The 18763-nt window shown below is 40.2% G+C and overlaps 1 protein-coding gene across 6 annotated transcripts in view; it reads right to left on the reverse strand.

Moving 5' to 3' along the window:
- Positions 1-4417: 4417 nt before the first annotated feature.
- Positions 4418-18763, reverse strand: part of tmem68 (transmembrane protein 68) — a 51650-nt gene continuing 37304 nt past the window's right edge. For 4 of the 6 annotated variants that reach the window (XM_044014821.1, XM_044014822.1, XM_044014823.1 and 1 more), the window contains one exon: positions 16738-17063. In XM_044014821.1, the coding sequence (XP_043870756.1) occupies positions 16959-17063 (105 nt within the window). In that variant the 3' untranslated portion in view covers positions 16738-16958. Of the gene's footprint in view, positions 4778-7905; positions 8392-16737; positions 17064-18763 lie in introns of those variants that run through there. The other 2 variants (XM_044014824.1, XM_044014825.1) reach the window with 2 other exon arrangements.

Genomic DNA, 18763 nt, shown 5'->3' on the forward strand with positions numbered 1-18763 from the left:
ACTCTCTCTCTCACTCTCTCTCTCTGTATCCTCATCTTGCAGGTTGCAGGATCCAGATCCAGTTTTCAAGGCTATTGCTATCATACATACATCACCATAATTATGCTATAATTAAAAGTCGATATCAGTATAATTTTTATCAACACTCTGTGCTGCTTCTTATATAAATTACATTGTATTGCTATAAGCATGTCATCATTGACCATATAAACTTGTAACTTGATACAGTTGTTGTGCATCTGCTCCTGGTCGCTCTCTCTCTTCTGTCTCTACCTCATCTCCCTCTTGTCCTTTCTCTCCCCCCTTTCTGTCCCCCACCTCTCCGCTGTCCCCCATTTTCCTTCCACCCCAATCAGTCGAGGCAGATGGCTGCACATCTCTGAGCCTGGTTCTGTCAGAGATTTCTTCTCTCCACTGATGCCTAGTGCTTGCTCATTGTGTGAACTGTTGGGGTTCTCTGCTCTCCTTAATGTTGTCTATGTACAGAGACCTGAGATAATGTACAGTATGTTATGATTTGGCGCTATACAAATAACATTGAATTGAATTGAATCTCGAAAGCTACATGTGGTGTGAACTTTTCACATTGACAGGCTATGCTGATTTCAGCACAAAGAAGGAAGTCTTCGATAGGGTCATAGGGTGTTCAAAGGCTTCAAGAGGAGAAGAAGATCCTTGTGAAAGAAATGAAGCAGCACTGGGGGTCTCTCAAAGCCCATCTTCTGGATTGACCAGTGCTGTGGAGAACACGGGAGTAGCATGCTAGTTACTAAAACAAATCTAGAGTTTTATAAGCAGTGAGTTACACAAACAGCGGCCAGTATTTATCCGACGTACAAACACACACATTTTTAGGAAAAGGACAAATAGGGCTCATAAACTGATCATTCTGAAACGTCCTGTTGTAGTCTACATACTACAACTTCTTCCGTAGCTTCCTCTTGTTCAGGGTTGGACTCTGGTTCAAACATATATGGTTGAACCGCAATGTTTCCTCCACCAGCCATGTTCCTCCCACGGTTCTCGTTCAATTGTTGTCATGGTAGCGTGAACGTGCTGGTGTCGAGGGGGTGTGTGTTTACCTGTGTCACATTTGCATGTAAAGGGACCAGGCACAAAACCAAGTGTTCTGAAAGGGGCTGTTTTTGCAGGGTTATTGAACTGCTATGGTGCTTCATCCTTATGGTATTTTGACCAAAGCATTTAAAAATGTTGGTTATTGGTTATTATTATTATTATTATTATTATTATTATTATTATTATTATTAATAATAATAATAATAATAATAATAATAATAATATGTATTATTATTGTTATTATTGGTTCAGGAAAGTACTAAACAGAGCTGTGTTAATTATTTTGCATTTTGGGACTCTATGGAGTGATTCTGAGATGAATACAGGTACATTCTGTCTCAAATATGTCTAAGATGCACTTATGACTTATAACTTATGAGTAGCACTTCATAGTTGGGCTTACTTGAAGCTCTTACTTACTTCTAGCTCTTATTTGTACCCAAATGTTTAAATGCACTTATTGTAAGTCGCTTTGGATAAAAGTATCCAAATGACATGTAATGTAATGTAATGTAACATTTATGGGACAATCCTGGGCCAGTCCTAGATAAGGCTTATTGAAGAAACACAGATACTTCTTATATTGGAACTAAGGGATCCACAGGTCAAACCTGTTGTTGATTCTCTAACATTTACGATCATGTGTTGTATAGGAAGAGCATGTTAAAGATAACTTTTAAAAAGTGTGGTCCAGCTCACGGGGGCCAGAATTGTTCAGAGATTCGGCAGGAACACATTCTCCTGAGCTGCTGCAGAGCTTGGTCTGATGCCTAACTTGTAACCAAATAAAATTCCCTATCGTTCGTTAGAAGAAGGAAGCAGACGCATTGTTACAGTTGGAGAAGTGTTTTCCTCCTGTGAACTCAGCCACTGTTAGCAACATGATGAGGACAGATCATGGATGAGCATCTTCACTGAACACAAGATCATGGATGAGCATCTTGACTGAACACACTCAAGACATCTACCAATAACCGTGTGTCACATTATTGTTATTAGTAGAGCTGCAATTTAAGGATTATTTTCATCATCAATTCATCTGTTGATTCTTTTTGATTGTTGATAAAATGTCCAAAGCTGGAAAAGATGATGTCTGAATGTTTGTAGTGATTTCTTTGTCAAATGAACCCAAAAGTATTCAAATTTAAGAAGCTATTAGAATATGGACCATCAATGACATTATAATGTATGAATGAATAAATGAATGAATTCTTGTTGTGTCTTATTTGAGTGCCTTTCGTCATGTCTATTTAAATGTCAAGTCCTTCGTTATTTCTGTTATTTTTGCTATTTTACTGTGTACCTTAAGCCGGGAGTCTCTGCAAAAATTTCATTATGTCCTCATAATGACAATAAAAACTTCTTGAATCTTGAATCTTGAATCTTAATATACATAAATACATTGAAGAAATGTATTTATCAATGCTTTTTCTCTGATGGCCAACTTTAATTCATTTATTCTTTCATTTATTTCTGTATTTTATTTGTTCTGTTAAACAAGCTTTACTCTTAGCATACAGACACTTATCAACCTTTTCTTTCTATGAAACATCAGTGACTATCTCAAGAGTATAAAGAAACACAAAATATATTTTATTTCATAAAATAGATTTATTAACAGCTTAAATTGGATCTCAGTATTTACAAGTGCAACATTTTGCTATTACATCTGCATTGTTTGAAACACAGATTATCATCAAAAAACTGAAGAAAATCTTCATCACTCACAAAGACACACTTGGTCTCACAAGTCTTCTTTTAAACCTGTGCAGTTGGCAGCAACGTCTTTGTCAAATCACTGTATATATATATATATATATATATATACATAGAATGCAATAATAAAATGAACAATGATATTTATGTTGATATGAAGCAGAACTTTGACGGTGATGTATTTTAAAAACCGTCATTACATAAATATCAGGATTATATCACTGTAATACAATTTAGAAAAATAGACTAATCATAAAGGTAATATGCTTGTAATGAAGGTATATGAGAAGACACTGAACATAATCCTATAATTCATTATTTCTGAGCTGAACAGTTGAGTTCAGTCTCAGCAGAGTTCTGTTTCACTGTGTGCATATGTCGTCTCTTTTAGTCTTAGTTTGTCCACCACCTGCTGCTGACTTTCATACATGAAAGGCACCTATTGCAACTTCAGCAACATGGACGCCATGGCCAAAATTCATTCAATAAAATGTTTGAAAAATTTTTATAAATAGTCATAATAATCATGTAATAACAAGCAAACCACTGCCATTTAAAGAGGTTTTGTCAGTATAACATGTCGAATTTACAGCAGGGGTCTCAAACTAAAGGGACCTGGCAGCCAATAAGCATTCAGTCTGGTCATGAAGGTCATGAAGGGCCTGTCATGTGAAATGTGGGAAATTAGCTTCAAATCATATCACAATCATGATATTCATGATGGAATTTCAAAGTCAAATACACAGTTCATCAACACTTAAGTAAATATAAACATATTCACAGCTGCAATAAAAACACTAAACATGATCTATGTATATATATATATGTACAGTTGTGTGAAAAAGTGTTTGCCCCCTTCCTGATTTCTTATTTTTTAGCATGTTTGTCACACTTAAATGTTTCAGATCATCAAACAAATTTAAATATTAGTCAAAGACAACACAAGTAAACACAATGCGTTTTTTAAATGAAGGTTTTTATTATGAAGGGAGGGAAAAAAATCTAAACCTACATGGCCCTGTGTGAAAAAGTGTTTGCCCCCTAAACCTAATAACTGGTTGGGCCCCCGTTTGCAGCAACAACTGCAATCAAGCGTTCACGATAACTTGCAATGAGTCTTTAACAACGCTGTGGAGGAATTTTGGCCCACTCATCTTTTCATAATTGTTGTAATTCAGCCACATTAGAGGTTTTTCGGGCATGAACCGCCTTTTTTAAGGTCATGCCACAGCATCTCAATAGGATTCAGGTCAGGACTTTGACTAGGCCACTCCAAAGTCTTCATTTTGGTTTTCTTTAGCCATTCAGAAGTGGACTTGCTGGCGTGCTTCGGATCATTGTCCTGCTGCAGACCCCATGTTCGCTTCAGCAGTGACAAGACGGAACAGCGAGGACTCAGACGCAGAGGTCTTTTAATAGTCTTTATTGACACTCTTAACAATTCTCAAGGCAGGTCCTCTTTGCTGAGGAAAAACAACAGCGTGGCTATGCAAACCTATAGCAATTTGCGAGCGCAACGCTCTACAAGAGAGACGTTGCGGAACTATAAACGTGGAACCAAAAATCACTCAGAAGAGGAAACAAACTTAGACTATGGTTATCCTAAAAAACTTAAACAGAAAACTCTCCAAACGGAAGAAAAACAAGGCTCTAAGCACTTCAAAAAGAAAACAATCTCTAAGCACAATCCTAATGATTGGCGATCCTTAACTAACTAAGAATGAAATCAAAACGCAATCTAAATGATTGGATCTAAATAGTTAAAGGTAAGTCACAATCCTAATGATTGGAATTCCTAAAGAGGCTGTGAAAATTAACCAACAAAAAATCTCTCCCAAGGAGGAAAAATAAAAGGGCTATAAATCTGAACTAAGGAGTCAGCTATCAAATAAAACGTCGCTCACAAAGAGGATCAGAAACTTGAGAATTCTGTGGCTGTGACAAGGAGCTTGGGTGATCAGGCATTGGCGATGACACACTGGCACTGAAACAAAGAAGCAGAGAGTTTTTAAAGTGCACATGGCTTGATTGTCTGCAGGTGTGTGTAATCAGGCCGGCAGGCCGGCAGAGGAGGGGGCGGGGCAAGCTGCCGGAGTGACAAGCAGGCTGAATGTGCGAACAGATGGCCGCACATTCTCCTTCAGGATTTTTTGGTAGACGGCAGAATTCATGGTTCCATTTATCACAGCAAGTCTTCCAGGTCCTGAAGCAGCAAAACAGCCCCACACCATCACACTACCACCACCATATTTGACTGTTGGTATGATGTTCTTTTTCTGAAATGTGGCGTTACTTTTACAGATGTAATGGGACACACACCTTCCAAAAAGTTCAACTTTTGTCTCGTCAGTCCACAGTGTATTTTCCCAAAAGTTGTCATCAAGATGTATTTTGGCAAAATTGAGACAAGCCTTAATGTTCTTTTTGCCCAACAGTGGTTTTGGTCTTGGAACTCTGCCATGCAGGCCAATTTTGCCCAGTCTCTTTCTTATGATGGAGTCATGAACACTGACCTTAACTGAGGCAAGTGAGGCCTGCAGTTCTTTGGATGTTGTTGTGGGTTCTTTTGTGACCTCTTGGATGAGTTGTCGCTGCACTCTTAGGGTAATTTTTGTCGACCATGTTCCATGTTTTCTAAATTTGTGAATAATTGCTCTCACTGTATTTCACTAGAGTCCAAAGCTTTAGAAATGGCTTTATAACCTTTTCCAGACTGATAGACCTCGATTACTTTCTTTCTCATTTGTTCCTGAATTTCTTTGGATCTCGGCATGATGTCTCGCTTTCGAGGATCTTTTGTTTCAACTTTCACTTGTCTGACAGGTTCTATTTACAGTTGTGTTCAAAATAATAGCAGTCCCACATCACTAGCAAGATAAATCCCTGTTTTTGTTAGAATTTAAATTGCTACACTGCAAGTAAGTTTCTAGGAGGTTTAATAAAGGTATGGAAAACCAAAAGACCCAACAGGCATGACGTGCATGCTGCTGATTCTGTGAAACTGAATCATTTACTGAAAGGGGCGTGTTCAAAAAAATAGCAGTGCTGAGTTCAATTAGTGAGGTCATTGATTATGTGAAAAAAATAGGTTTTAAACAGGTGGCCCTTATTTTAGGATCAAGGCAACTGACGCTGCATACGCTGCATATTTGTCCTTGAAAAACATAGTAAAATGGGTTGTTCAAGACTATGGCATTGGTCCTATTTATCATATACCAGCGATAATGGATCAGTTTGAGTACATCAGAATACTGGAAGAAGTCATGTTGCTGTATGCTGGAGAGGAAATGTCCTTGAAATGGGTGTTTCAACAAGACAATGACCCCAAACACACCAGCAAGCGAGCAAAATCATGGTTGCAGACAAACAGAATTCAAGTAATGGAGTGGCCAGCACAATCCCCGGACCTTAATCCCATAGAAAACCTGTGGGCTGGCATAAAAAATGTTGTCAACCAAGAAATGCAGAGGAATTGTGAAACGTAGTATAATTGTCCCGGTGCCAGAAGTTGGTCAACTCCATGTACCACAGATGTGAAGCAGTTATCAGAAATCGTGGTTATGCAACTAAATATTCGTTTATGATTAATAATATTAATGATGACGATGAAAATAATAATAATAATGATAATAACAACAATAATAATACTACTAATAATAATATTAATAATAAAAATAATAATAATAATCACAGGCTGTGAGTTTGAAACCTCGGCTTTACAGTGATACAGTACCGAATGTACAAAGTCACTATCAGATCACTTTAGACTGCGCTGATTTCTCGTACTTCTTACACAATATCTGAATATTAAAGATGGGAGTAAGCAACATTGGCATTAATGCGAAAAAATGGGACTACATAAATTTTTTTCAAGTTTTTTTGTCTGAGAAAAAACAAAACAAATGCATGAGTCAGAAGATGAACATGTCCTTCAGGTCAGAACCAAGTAAACACACTTTACCATTTCTGATCATTGCTGTCAAGCATCATGGCAACGGCCATTCATTCATTCATCATTTATTGCTGTATCCTCCACACGAGGGTCACCCTGGAGAAGTCATGAGTCCATCACATGGCAAACACACAAAGACCAATAATCACCTTAGAGTTCACCTCTGCATTTGGGAGGAGATGGGAGGAAGGCCACATGCACACAGAGGAGGATCATGCAAAGCTTCTCAGTGTGAGGTAACCACTACTCCACCATCAGCTGAGGAGCTGGAAACTCACAGACAGACGAGTTTCTGATGTTATTCTAAAACAAGAAGATAAAAAAAACCCTGAGGAACAAACACACAGTGTTTCCCTCGAGTCCATAATTAACAGCCATGTTCAAGCAAGTGATTTTGGTTTAAAGAACATTTTGAGTAGCAGCATCATCATCATCATCATCATCACCACTACCATCTGACATAAAACAGTTTGTTTGAGTACAGTGATAAAAAACTCGTACATTCTTTTTTAAATGTGCCACAATGGGGTGCTGCATCTTTCCTCATGACTTATTATTATTGTTATTTTGATCCAATGAAATGAATTATTTGATCCCATCTGTAATGCTTCTGTTTTTTCAGTCATTATTTTGGTCTGGATAAACCTGAAGGGAAATGTTTATGTTGTCTCATGTTTAATAACTTTTTTTAGTGCGACATGCAACTGAAAGACTAGAATTCATCATGTCTAAAGCATGGATTTAGTTATTTGGTTCATTTTAAGGGTAATTAAATATACTAAATATGTACAGTCACGTCCTGGTTTTCAACAAGGCATCGTTGCAAGTCTGAATATCGCTGGTCAACTGTCTGAGTCTCTTCTAGTATTTAGACTTTAGTGGATGCAGCAGAGCTCTATTAATGTCTCCTCACCATGCCTTCTTTCTTTTAGGCCACTATGTAAATGTTGGTAAACGTTACCTTACAAAGTCCAAGTTTCCCTTTAACAACTGACTGTAAGTCAAGGAGCCCTCCTGTCGTATTGGAACAGTGAGGCCAACTCCTTTATTTCTGCCGTAGAATGAACACATTTGGGTTTGACATCAAAAGAAGAATATGAGACACCAGATGAACATTTCATCTTTTACTTCCAGGTATTTACATCTGATCTGACACAACATAGAGGATGGCATTATTTTAATGGATCGCAACATTTTTCATGTAAGCAAAAGTATTGGAACAGACAGACTTAAAAAGGATTAAAGTGAATAAGACTTAATATTTAGTTGCAAATCCTTAGATTTCAATAAATGCATCAAGCCTGTGACTCACTGACATCACCAAACCTTTGCATTCTACTGCCGTGATGCTCTTCCAGGCTTTCACTGCAGCCTCTTTCATTTGTTGTTTGTTTTGGGGCTGTACTGCCTTCAGTCTCCTCTTTAGCAGGTCAGACGCAGCTCTATAAGGTTTAAGTGTGGGCAGTGACTTGGCCAGTCTAAGACCTTGTGATGAACTCCTTTGTGTGTTTGTCGTTATCTCGCTGCATGGTGAAGGATCTCCCACTCATCTTGGTGGACAAGCTGAGGGCACAGCACTCACCAGGGCAGACTCAGCATCAGCACACTCTCTGTGGCACTGGCCCAGTCCCTCAGACAGATCATTCCTGATACACACACAGAGAGAGACAAACTGATGACACAATTGGGTTGAGGTAGAGTGGACGCTGGCATGTATGTTGCCGCTGCTCACCAGTAGTTTTTAAAGTGTTTTTATTGCTGCTATGGCTTATGGTTCTTTGTGACAAAACTGACTCTGGCTTCCACTCATTCACAAGAGTTAAAACAGCTTCTCTCGCACAGTTAAATACTGTCGCTCCGGCACTTCTGTCCAAAAGTGCACGGGCTAATGCCGGCTGCTAATCCAAGCTAGCTGTCACGCCACCGGCTTTCTGAGTTTTTCCGGTTCCTTCCTCGTCATGTGGCCCAACAACTCTCTCACCCGGTTTGGTCTCATTTGGATACTGCTGTCGTTCTGCCATCATCCTGTGGCAGGACTACTTCATTACTCTGTAGCAGACCTTCTTTGGATCCGCTGGAATACACCGGAGCTGCACCATCACCCGGACATCACTCACCCACCCTGCTGGTGTTACATCCACCGTGGGTCCCGCAGACATCTCCAGCACAATGGCTCCAGTACAGTCAACTCTACTTGGTCCACTTCTCGTCGCTCTCCCAGAAACTCCGGCCGTACCGTCAACCACCACGCATTAGCCGGCCCTCCAAGCCACACAGTGATTTTATCAGTTAATTTTCCACTCTACTCACTTATATATCTACTCTCTCACCTAATTTAATTCTGCTGAGGGACTTCAATATACACATGGACAATACCAACCTGCCTCTCACCAGAGACTTTGCATCCTGTCTGGACAGTTTTGGAATACAACACCTCATAGATTTCCCCACCCACATTAAAGGACACACACTGGACTTAGTCTGCTGCTCTGGTCTCACCCCCTCCAAGCCCACTGCTGATGCTTTCCCTGTAACGGACCACTTCCTCCTCACTTTTAATGCCATACTCCGCCTTTCTACTCTCAAAACCCCCCGTCTCATTTCATTTCGTAATATCAAGGACATTAACATCAACAATCTCTGCTCCAATATTGACAGTTTCCCCCTCATATCTGCTATCATCCACTCCTCACTTTCATCTGGAATAGTCCCTTCACTTTTCAAAACTGCCGCTGTCACCCACATATTAAAGAAACCCAGTTCTGGAAAACTATGTCAGTGAAGGGTTGATGGTTTGATCCGAGGGGCGGTAACGTATTGTGTCACTTCCTGTGCTTCCACTGGTGTTCCGCTGTGTGTCTCCTGTGCTCTCTGCAGTTTTTATATCTACTGGAACTATCGTTTCACTGAACAAACACTCGTTTTATTACAAATACTAGTACTAAGACTAATACTTTCACCCGCTACTTTTGCTTAAACACTATCGTTTACGTAGATCACGTACGGTGTTTCTTTCTTTGCTAGTGTAAAGTTAGCTTAGCAGCGATGGCTTCTCTCTCTCCCTCTCCTCCTCCTGTTCTCTCCTGTGTTGTGTGCCACATGTTTAGTTACTCCTCTGCCTCCTTTAGCGATAAAAGTACTTGTAAAAAATGTAGCTTACTGGCTAGGGTGGAGGTGAGGCTTAGTGAAGTAGAAACTCGGCTCCGCACCATAGAAGCTAAATCAGTTAGCCAGTCCCCAGTAGTCGGTGCGGACCACATAGCATTAGCTCCCCCAGCAGCTCCCGTGCAGCCGGGAGACAAAAAGGGCAGCTAGGTGACTGTCCACAGTAAGAGGCGTAGTGTTAAGCCTAAGAGTCCTGTCCACCACCAACCTGTTCACACCTCAAACAAGTTTTCCCCTCTCAGCACCACACAGACTGAGAAACCAACTCTGGTAATTGGTGACTCCATCCTGAGGAACGTGAAAAATAGCGACCACAGTCAGGTGTTTTCCCCGGGGCTAGAGCGGGCGACATAGAGTCTTATCTGAAACTGCTGGCTACAGATAATCGAAAATTCAGTAAAGTTATTATTCACGTCGGCAGTAATGACACCCGATTACGCCAATTGGAGGTCGCTATAGTTAATGTTAAGTCTGTGTGTAGGTACGCACAATCTATGTCTGACAATGTAATCTTCTCTGGTCCTTTGCCCAATGTAACCAGTGATGACATGTATGCATGTCGTCATTTAATCGCTGGCTGTCGAGGTGGTGTCCAGAAAACAACATTGGGTTTTTAGATAACTGGCAAAACTTCTGGGGGAAACTTGGTCTCATGAGGAGAGACGGCGTCCATCCCACTTTGGATGGAGCAGCTCCCTTATCTAGCAGCTTAGGGCATTTTATTAGAAACCCATGACAATCCAGAGTTGAGACCAGGACACAGAGTTGCAGTCTTTCATGCTTCTCTGTGCTTCTTTTCGAGCAGTCACCTATTAAAAACCCCATAGAGACTGTGTCTGCCCCTCAACCTACTAAAGTAAAAACTAAAGTAAATGAAGTAAATAAATCAATAACAAACAGAAGAGGAGTTAGACATTCTAACTAAAGATTAATACCAACAATAAAATAGAGTCAAATAATACCACTTTCAAATGTGGACTATTAAATATAAGGTCTCTCTCCTCAAAATCTGTTTTAATAAATGATCTTATCTCTGACAATTGTATTGATTTATTCTGTGTAACTGAAACTTGGTTACATGAAGACGATTACGTCAGTCTAAATGAGTCAACTCCACCCACTCACGCTAAAACCCATATTCCTAGAAGCTCAGGCTGAGGAGGAGGTGTAGCAGCCATTTTTAATACTAGATTATTAATCAATCCCAAACCCAAACCAGGATATTCATCGTTCGAAAGCCGTATTCTTAATCTATCTCATCCTAGTTGTAAATCACCGAAACCAATTATGATAGTTACAGTTTATCGTCCACCTGCACCTTATTCAGAGTTCCTATCAGAGTTCTCTGAGTTCTTATCTGAGTTAGTGCTTAAAACAGATCAAATCATAATTGTAGGGGATTTCAACATCCATGTAGATGTTGATCGTGATAGTCTTAGCTGCGCATTTAACTTGCTGTTGGAATCAATAGGTTTTATTCAACACGTTAATAAACCAACTCATTGCCTTAATCACACCCTTGACCTTGTTTTAACTTATGGTATTGATATTGATAACTTAAACATAGTTCCTCAAAACCCTCTCCTTACTGATCATTATTTACTCACATTTAATTGTACAATAATGAACTACAATAACATAAATAAGAAATACAGCTACAGGCGGTGCCTGTCTGATAATAATATTAATACATTCAAAGAGACAGTGCAACCTTTATTTAACTCGGTGCCATATGTCAGTACATCTGAATGTACCTTTTGTGATTTTACTCCCGCCCTCATAGATAACCTTGTTGATAGTACAGCAGCCTCACTGCGTATGACATTAGAAAGTGGTGAATCAGATGAGACGAGCACCATGGTTTAACTCCAATACTCGTACTCTTAAACAGGCATTACGTAGATTAGAAAAAGGCGTTCCAATAACCTAGAGGAATTTTATATAGCCTGGAAAGATGGTTTTGTAGCTTACAAAAAAGCCTTACAGAAAGCTAGAGTTGCCTATTATTCTTCTTTAATTGAAGAAAATAAGAATAATCATAGGTTTCTTTTCAGCCCTGTAGCCAGGCTGACACAGAGACACAGCTCTACTGAACCATCTATTCCTTTACACTGAGCAGTGATGACTTTATGAACTTTTTTGTGAATAAAATCTCCTCCCTCATATTGGGACTGACTCATCTTCTAGCACAAGAGCTTTAGAAGTACCAGGTGCACAGTTAGACAGTTTCTCCCTTACAGATCTCCCTGAGCTAACATCATTAGTTTCATCATCTAAGCCGTCAACCTGTCAATTAGATCCTATCCCCACCAAACTGTTTAAAGATGTGTTTCCTTTAATTAACAACTCTATATTAACTCAAATTAATCGATCCTTATTAACTGGATATGTGCCCCAAACGTTTAAAGTAGCAGTTATTAAACCCCTTCTAAAAAAAGCGACCCTTGACCCAGATATTTTAGCTAATTACCGACCTATATCTAATCTTCCCTTTGTCTCTAAAATCTTAGAAAAGGCAGTTGCCAATCAATTATGTGAATATCTGCGCATTAATGGCCTGTTTGAAGATTTTCAGTCAGGTTTTAGATTAAACCATAGCACAGAAACAGCACTAGTTAAAGTTAGTAATGATCTTCTCTTGGCGTCAGATAATGGTCTAGTTTCTTTAATTGTCCTGTTAGATCTTAGTGCTGCATTTGACACCATTGATCATGATATTCTACTGCAGAGATTGGAGCAGACTCTTGGGATCACAGGTGCTGCCCTCTGCTGGTTTAAATCATACTTATCTGATAGATTCCAGTTTGTTCACTTTAATGATAAAGCCTCACTACAAACAAAAGTTAATTGTGGAGTTCCACAAGGCTCAGTGCTTGGGCCTATACTTTTACCTTATATATGCTTCCTCTAGGGAACATTATTAGAAAGCATATCATACACTTTCATTGTTATGCAGATGACACACGGCTATATTTATCGATGAAGCCGGATGAAATAAATCAGGTTGTTCAACTCCAGGAATGTCTCAGAGACATTAAGTCCTGGATGACCTGTAACTTTCTACTTTTAAACTCAGAAAAAACTGAGGTCATTATACTTGGCCCTAAACACTTCAGAGAAAAACTTTCCAATCACATTGTCACTTTAGATGACATCACCCTGGCTTCCAGTTCCACTGTGAGGAACCTTGGAGTTACTTTTGACCAGGAAATGTCTTTTGCCTTCTTCCATCTGCAGAACATTATGAAAATTAGAAACATTCTGTCTTTACAGGATGCTGAAAAACTAGTTCATGCTCTAACAAGTCTGTTGGAATCCTTCAGTTAATTCAAAATGCTGCAGCACGAGTTCTGACAGGAACTAGAAAGAGAGACCACATAACTCCAGTGTTAGCTTCTCTACACTGGCTCCCCGTACAGTTTAGAATTAAATTTAAAATCCTCCTCCTCACGTACAAAGCACTTAATGGTCAGGCCCCTTCATACCTGAAAGACCTAGTCTTACCCTATCACCCAAATAGACCACTTAGGTCACAAAATACAGGTTTTCTTGTGGTTCCCAGAGTCTGTAAGAGTAGAATGGGTGGCAGAGCCTTTAGTTACCAGGCTCCTCTCCTGTGGAACCAGCTTCCAATGATAGTTCGGGAGGCGGACACTCTCTCTGTATTTAAAGTTAAACTTAAAACTTTCCTTTTTGAAAAAGCTTATAGTTAGAGCTGGTTCAGGGAAACCATATGTCATTAACCTTGTCTCTTTCTCTCCCCAGTTTGTGTCTTTCCTTCCTTCCTTCCCTCTCTCTGTATTCTCATCATGCAGGTTGCAGGATCAAGATCCAGTTTTCGAGGCTACGCTTATCATCACCATTATTATTATTTTGTAATTAAAAGGTCGATATCAGTAACTGTATAAACTTGTAACCTGATACAGTTGTTGTGTATCTGCTGCTGGTCTCCCTCTCTCTCTTCTGTCTCTACCTCATCTCCCTCTTGTTCTTTCTCTCCCTCCATTTTCTCTCACCCACCTCTCCACTGTCCCCCATTTTTCCTTTCACCCCAACCGAGGCAGATGACCGCACATCTCTGAGCCTGGTTCTGTCAGAGATTTCTTCCTGTTAAGAGGGAGTTTTTCTCTCCACTGATGCCTAGTGCTTGCTCATTGTGTGAACTGTTGGGGTTCTCTGCTCTCTTTGATGTTGTCTATGTACAGTGCCTTGAGATAATGTATGTTATGATTTGGCGCTATACAAATAAAATTGAATTGACCCCAATAATTACAATAACCTCAACCCCATTTCTAACTTACCTTTCATTTCCAAAATCCTTGAAAAAACTGTTGCCACCCAACTTCACTCTCACCTATCCCTCCATTCACTCTACGAGCCTTTCAGTCTGGTTTCCGCCCCCGTCACAGCACAGAGACCGCCTTAATCAAAATCACCAACGACCTCCTCATTGCAGCTGATTCTGGTTCTGTCTCCATCCTCAACCTCCTCGAGTGCTGCCTTAGACACCATCTCACACCCCATCCTCCTCAGTAGACTCTCCTCCATTGGCCTCTCCCACACTCCCCTCAGCTGGTTCCACTCTTACCTCACAGGCCGCACTCATCTTTCACTTCAAAACCTTCCCCAGTCACTACAGGTGTGCCCCAGGGATCTGTCCTGGGGCCCCTTCTCTTCATCATCTATCTCCTCCCCCTTGGCCACATCCTCCGTAAATTAAATATCCAGTTCCACTGCTTCACGGATGACACCCAGCTCTACCTTTCTTACAAACCAAATTCCACACTACCACCCCCCTCCCTCACCTCTTGTCTCTCTGAGCTAAAAACCTGGTTCACCTCAAACTTCCTTAAATTAAACTGCAATAAAACTGAACTCCTCCTACTCGGCACTAAATCCACCCTCTCTAAAGCTAACAGCTTCGCTCTAACCATTGACAGCTCCTCAGTTTCCCCCTCCCCTCAGGTAAAGAGTCTGGGTGTCATCCTCACACACCGCCTACTCTCTCTAACATCCCTGCTTTTACTGTCACTTCCCCAAATTTATTGTGTTGATTTTATGTGTTTTTTTGGTTTTTAAGTAATTGTTTGATTTTAAATCATCTTGTTTGTAAAGTGTCCTTGAGTGACCTGAAAGGCGTTTTTAAATTACATTTATTATTATTATTATTATTGTTATTATTTAAATTGGCAGACAAATGTTTCTGTAGACTTCTGAGTTCATGTTGCTGCTGCCATCATGTGTTACATGAGAAGATGAATGAGCACATCAGATGAATGAGCCCATCTCAGAAGAAACCATCATGACATGACCTCCACCGTGTTTCACAGATGAGCTTGACTGTCTGGGATTCTTTCTCCAAACTTTAGTCTTTCTATGGTTTTGGTAAAAGTTCATCTTTGTCTCATCAGTCCATAAAACTTTGTCCCAGAATGTTTGAGGCTCGTCTCTGTACTTTTTTGCAAATTCCAGCTTGGTCTTCCTATTCTAAATGCTAATGAGTGGTTTGTATCTTCTGGTGTAGCCTCTGTGTGTTTGTTCATGAAGTCTTCTGTGATACCTTCACTCCTGCCCTCTGGAGGTTGTTGCTGTCATTAAAAGTTCCCATCTTCTCTCGTTTTTCACCTGTAGACAGCTCTGTGGTTTTCATGTTGGTTCCACTTTTAAATGCAGTCTGCATGCAAAACATGTCCTACCCAATCTGATACTGAGCATAGACATTCAGTGCTATTTATTGTTTGAATAAATAATGTAATATGACACACCTGGGCAACACAACACACCTGTCAGTAACATGTTCCAATACTTTTGCTCAAATGAAAAATGGGTGGGTTCAAACTGAAGGTGCCATCTTCTATGTTGTGTATCAGATCAGATGTAAATACCTGGAAGTAAAAGCTGAAAAAGCTCATATTCATCTTTTGATGTCAAACCCAAATGTTTTTATTCTATGGCAGAAAATAAAGGAATCGGCCTCACTGTTCCAATACTTTAGGAGGGCACTGCATTAGAACGTGTGGAAGAATACTTTGTCATTTTATACAACACAATGTGTGTCTTCACAAAGAATACTAAGAAAACTTCCACCAACTTTACTGTTGGACTCATTGTCAGAACCTCATACTAGGCATGGGACAATAGCACATGAACAAATAAATCAGTAACCAATAAATAAATAAGTACTGTATGTTTTTTTTCTTTCATTGTGGTTGACTTATTGTAAGTGCTTTTAATCACGATAATATCATGTATTGTCTGATCACTCCTCACACCTGTCTTTACTTACACAAATCTCACACTCAAAGAACTGGCATTAACCACACCAGAATCCATTTGAAGAAATTACGATTTCAAGTAAAGACCTGAAAATCCTTCATTTATCCATACAATAAATAAATTATAGGAAAAAACTTAAGTTAATCTCATCTACATCCTGTTACTGTACTCCTGTAACCTGAGGTCAGTCTCCTCCACGTTACCGTGGTAACATTCATCACTTTCCACTCTGCCTGGACAGACACCGGTCTAACCTGCAGCCGGACACCAGTGTGTGTGTGTGTGTGTGTGTGTGTGTACCACCACTGTTTGCTGTGCATGAAGTGAAACTGAAGATGTGTACATTCAAAGTGCTCCAACAGTTTACAGTTACATGCAACAGTGTGCACAGGCACCCCACTTCACAGACATGGACAGTGATGGACCCAACTAAATGACTAATCCACATTAAGATTCTCAGCATGTGTGTCTAACACTTTTCAATAAATAGATGTAATGACTAAGAATGGCTATGACCAATCACATCATGTCAAAAAAACAAAAAGATAGGATATGATTGTGTAAAATAAAAAATAGCTTTCTTTTAATTTATTATTTCAGTGGTAACATAGACATTGAGTCAAATATCACAACGTTGGAATTCATCCTGGACATAATCAGGTGTCAGGGAGTCAAAGTAAAGCACAAATACACATTTAAAAAGAACTTCAGCAGGTGAGAAAGCAGTGAACACACACTCTGAGCCGGTGTGACACACACTATACTGCTGATGTTAATGACCTTTGGGTTTCAATTGGAATCTCTCCAACAAGGCTCTCAGGATGTTTCCTGGGATTCGCTGGTGCTGGTTTATCAGAGACTGGACTGCCTGCTGCACCTGCCCCCCCCCCAAAAAAAAACACACCATGTCAGCAGCATTAGCTACAAGGAGGTGGTGTTTCCGTGAATATCTAGTGGAGGCCTGGACTATGAAAGTTGTTGTGTTTCCCTTATTTTACTACTACTACTCCGAGTTTAATACCTACACACACACACACGCACACACAAAGTATGGCTACTGCAGGTGAACAGTCAGTGCAGGATGAGGTAACGTCTCAGTGCCATCTGAAAATGTCTCTACATGGCCTCTACATTAGCCCTAGGTCACATTAGATTGATGTTAAATTTAACAATGAAAAAGGATTTGACTAGCACCAGCTATGCCCAGTATAGTGCACAGAGCGCCATCTCCTGGTATGTTTTATTATCAGCAAGAATAAAATAAACATATCCTAGACATTTATTGGGAGTTTAGTATTTTAATATTGTGTTAATGCCCGGTGAGAAGACCACAGGACTCAAACTACGTGAAACTAAGTCTAACATTTATTGATGTTAAAACAATGCTCTCACGATATCGGTGCTTGAAACTGAGTGTGAGTCGGAGGTAGGGCTGTGCGACATGGACTCAAAGTCATATGTCGATATTTTTTCTGTGATGTAATTGGGGTTTCCCCCAAAGCATTATAGCATATTAGATCAAATGTTTTCCAGGGGCAAACCCTTTAAAAAATAAACAAAGAGTCTGTTTAAGCCACATGCCAAAGGTCAGATATCACTGAAATAAAAATGCTCCTTGAAAAAAAATAAAACAAATCTCGTTCCTGCATGACAATTATATACTGTAATTAGTTCAAAAAGACAATTATGTTACAATTTTAATAGAAATAAAAACAGACTTAATAAAATTGGAACAAACATGACTAATAAAATAAAAATTTTATCTGTGAAAATGAATGCTTACTTGGGTTTAAACAATTTACTCGCTGGGGGGGGGGCGCTGTGAGATGCGGATAGAGTAGACGTGTTTTTCTGAGCTCCTCGCGGCACACCAAATTATACTAATTAGGGGCGCACTTTTGCACGCCAGACTCTCAATTTTTGTCTTTAAGGCTTCACCTTGTGGTCATCCTTGAGTTTATCGAAAAGGGCAACACGGACATGTCGACCAAAACCTCACGAGGCGGAAAGGGAGCTACTCGCTCGCTAACATAAGCTGTTTCTAGTCGTGATCAAGCTAGCACGAAATCTGCTGGCATGTCATCAGCTGAGAAGGAAGACGAGCTTCCACTTATTTGGCAGAAAATGTCCAACAAGCTGCTACAGTCCTTTAATGAGAGGTTTGACAGGAGCTGAGTTTACAGAATCTTCTGTCCGCCGAGAAAGCACTCACGGAGAGGCTGTCCATCAACGAGGGCCAGACCATGGACCAAGAGCAGCGCATCCATGCTGTGGAAACTTCAGTCGCCGAGCTGCAGCAGGAAAATAAAAAGCTCCGGGCCAAGCTTTCGGACCTGGAAGGTAGATCCAGGCGCAACAATATAAAGATTGTTGGCGTTCCCGAAGGCGAAGAGAAAGGGAGGCTGACCGAGTTCTCCAATTTAATTCCCAAGCTGTTGGGGGATGATGTCTTCACCAAGCCGGTAGTCATCGATCGGACGCACCGCACACAACAGCCCAAACCACCGGAAGGCTCCAGACCCCGCACAACAATTGCACGCGTACACCTCGCACAGGATAAAGAAAAGATTCTGCGGC

This window comes from Solea senegalensis, unplaced genomic scaffold, assembly GCF_019176455.1.
Source record: "Solea senegalensis isolate Sse05_10M unplaced genomic scaffold, IFAPA_SoseM_1 scf7180000012418, whole genome shotgun sequence".
Lineage (NCBI taxonomy): Eukaryota > Metazoa > Chordata > Actinopteri > Pleuronectiformes > Soleidae > Solea > Solea senegalensis.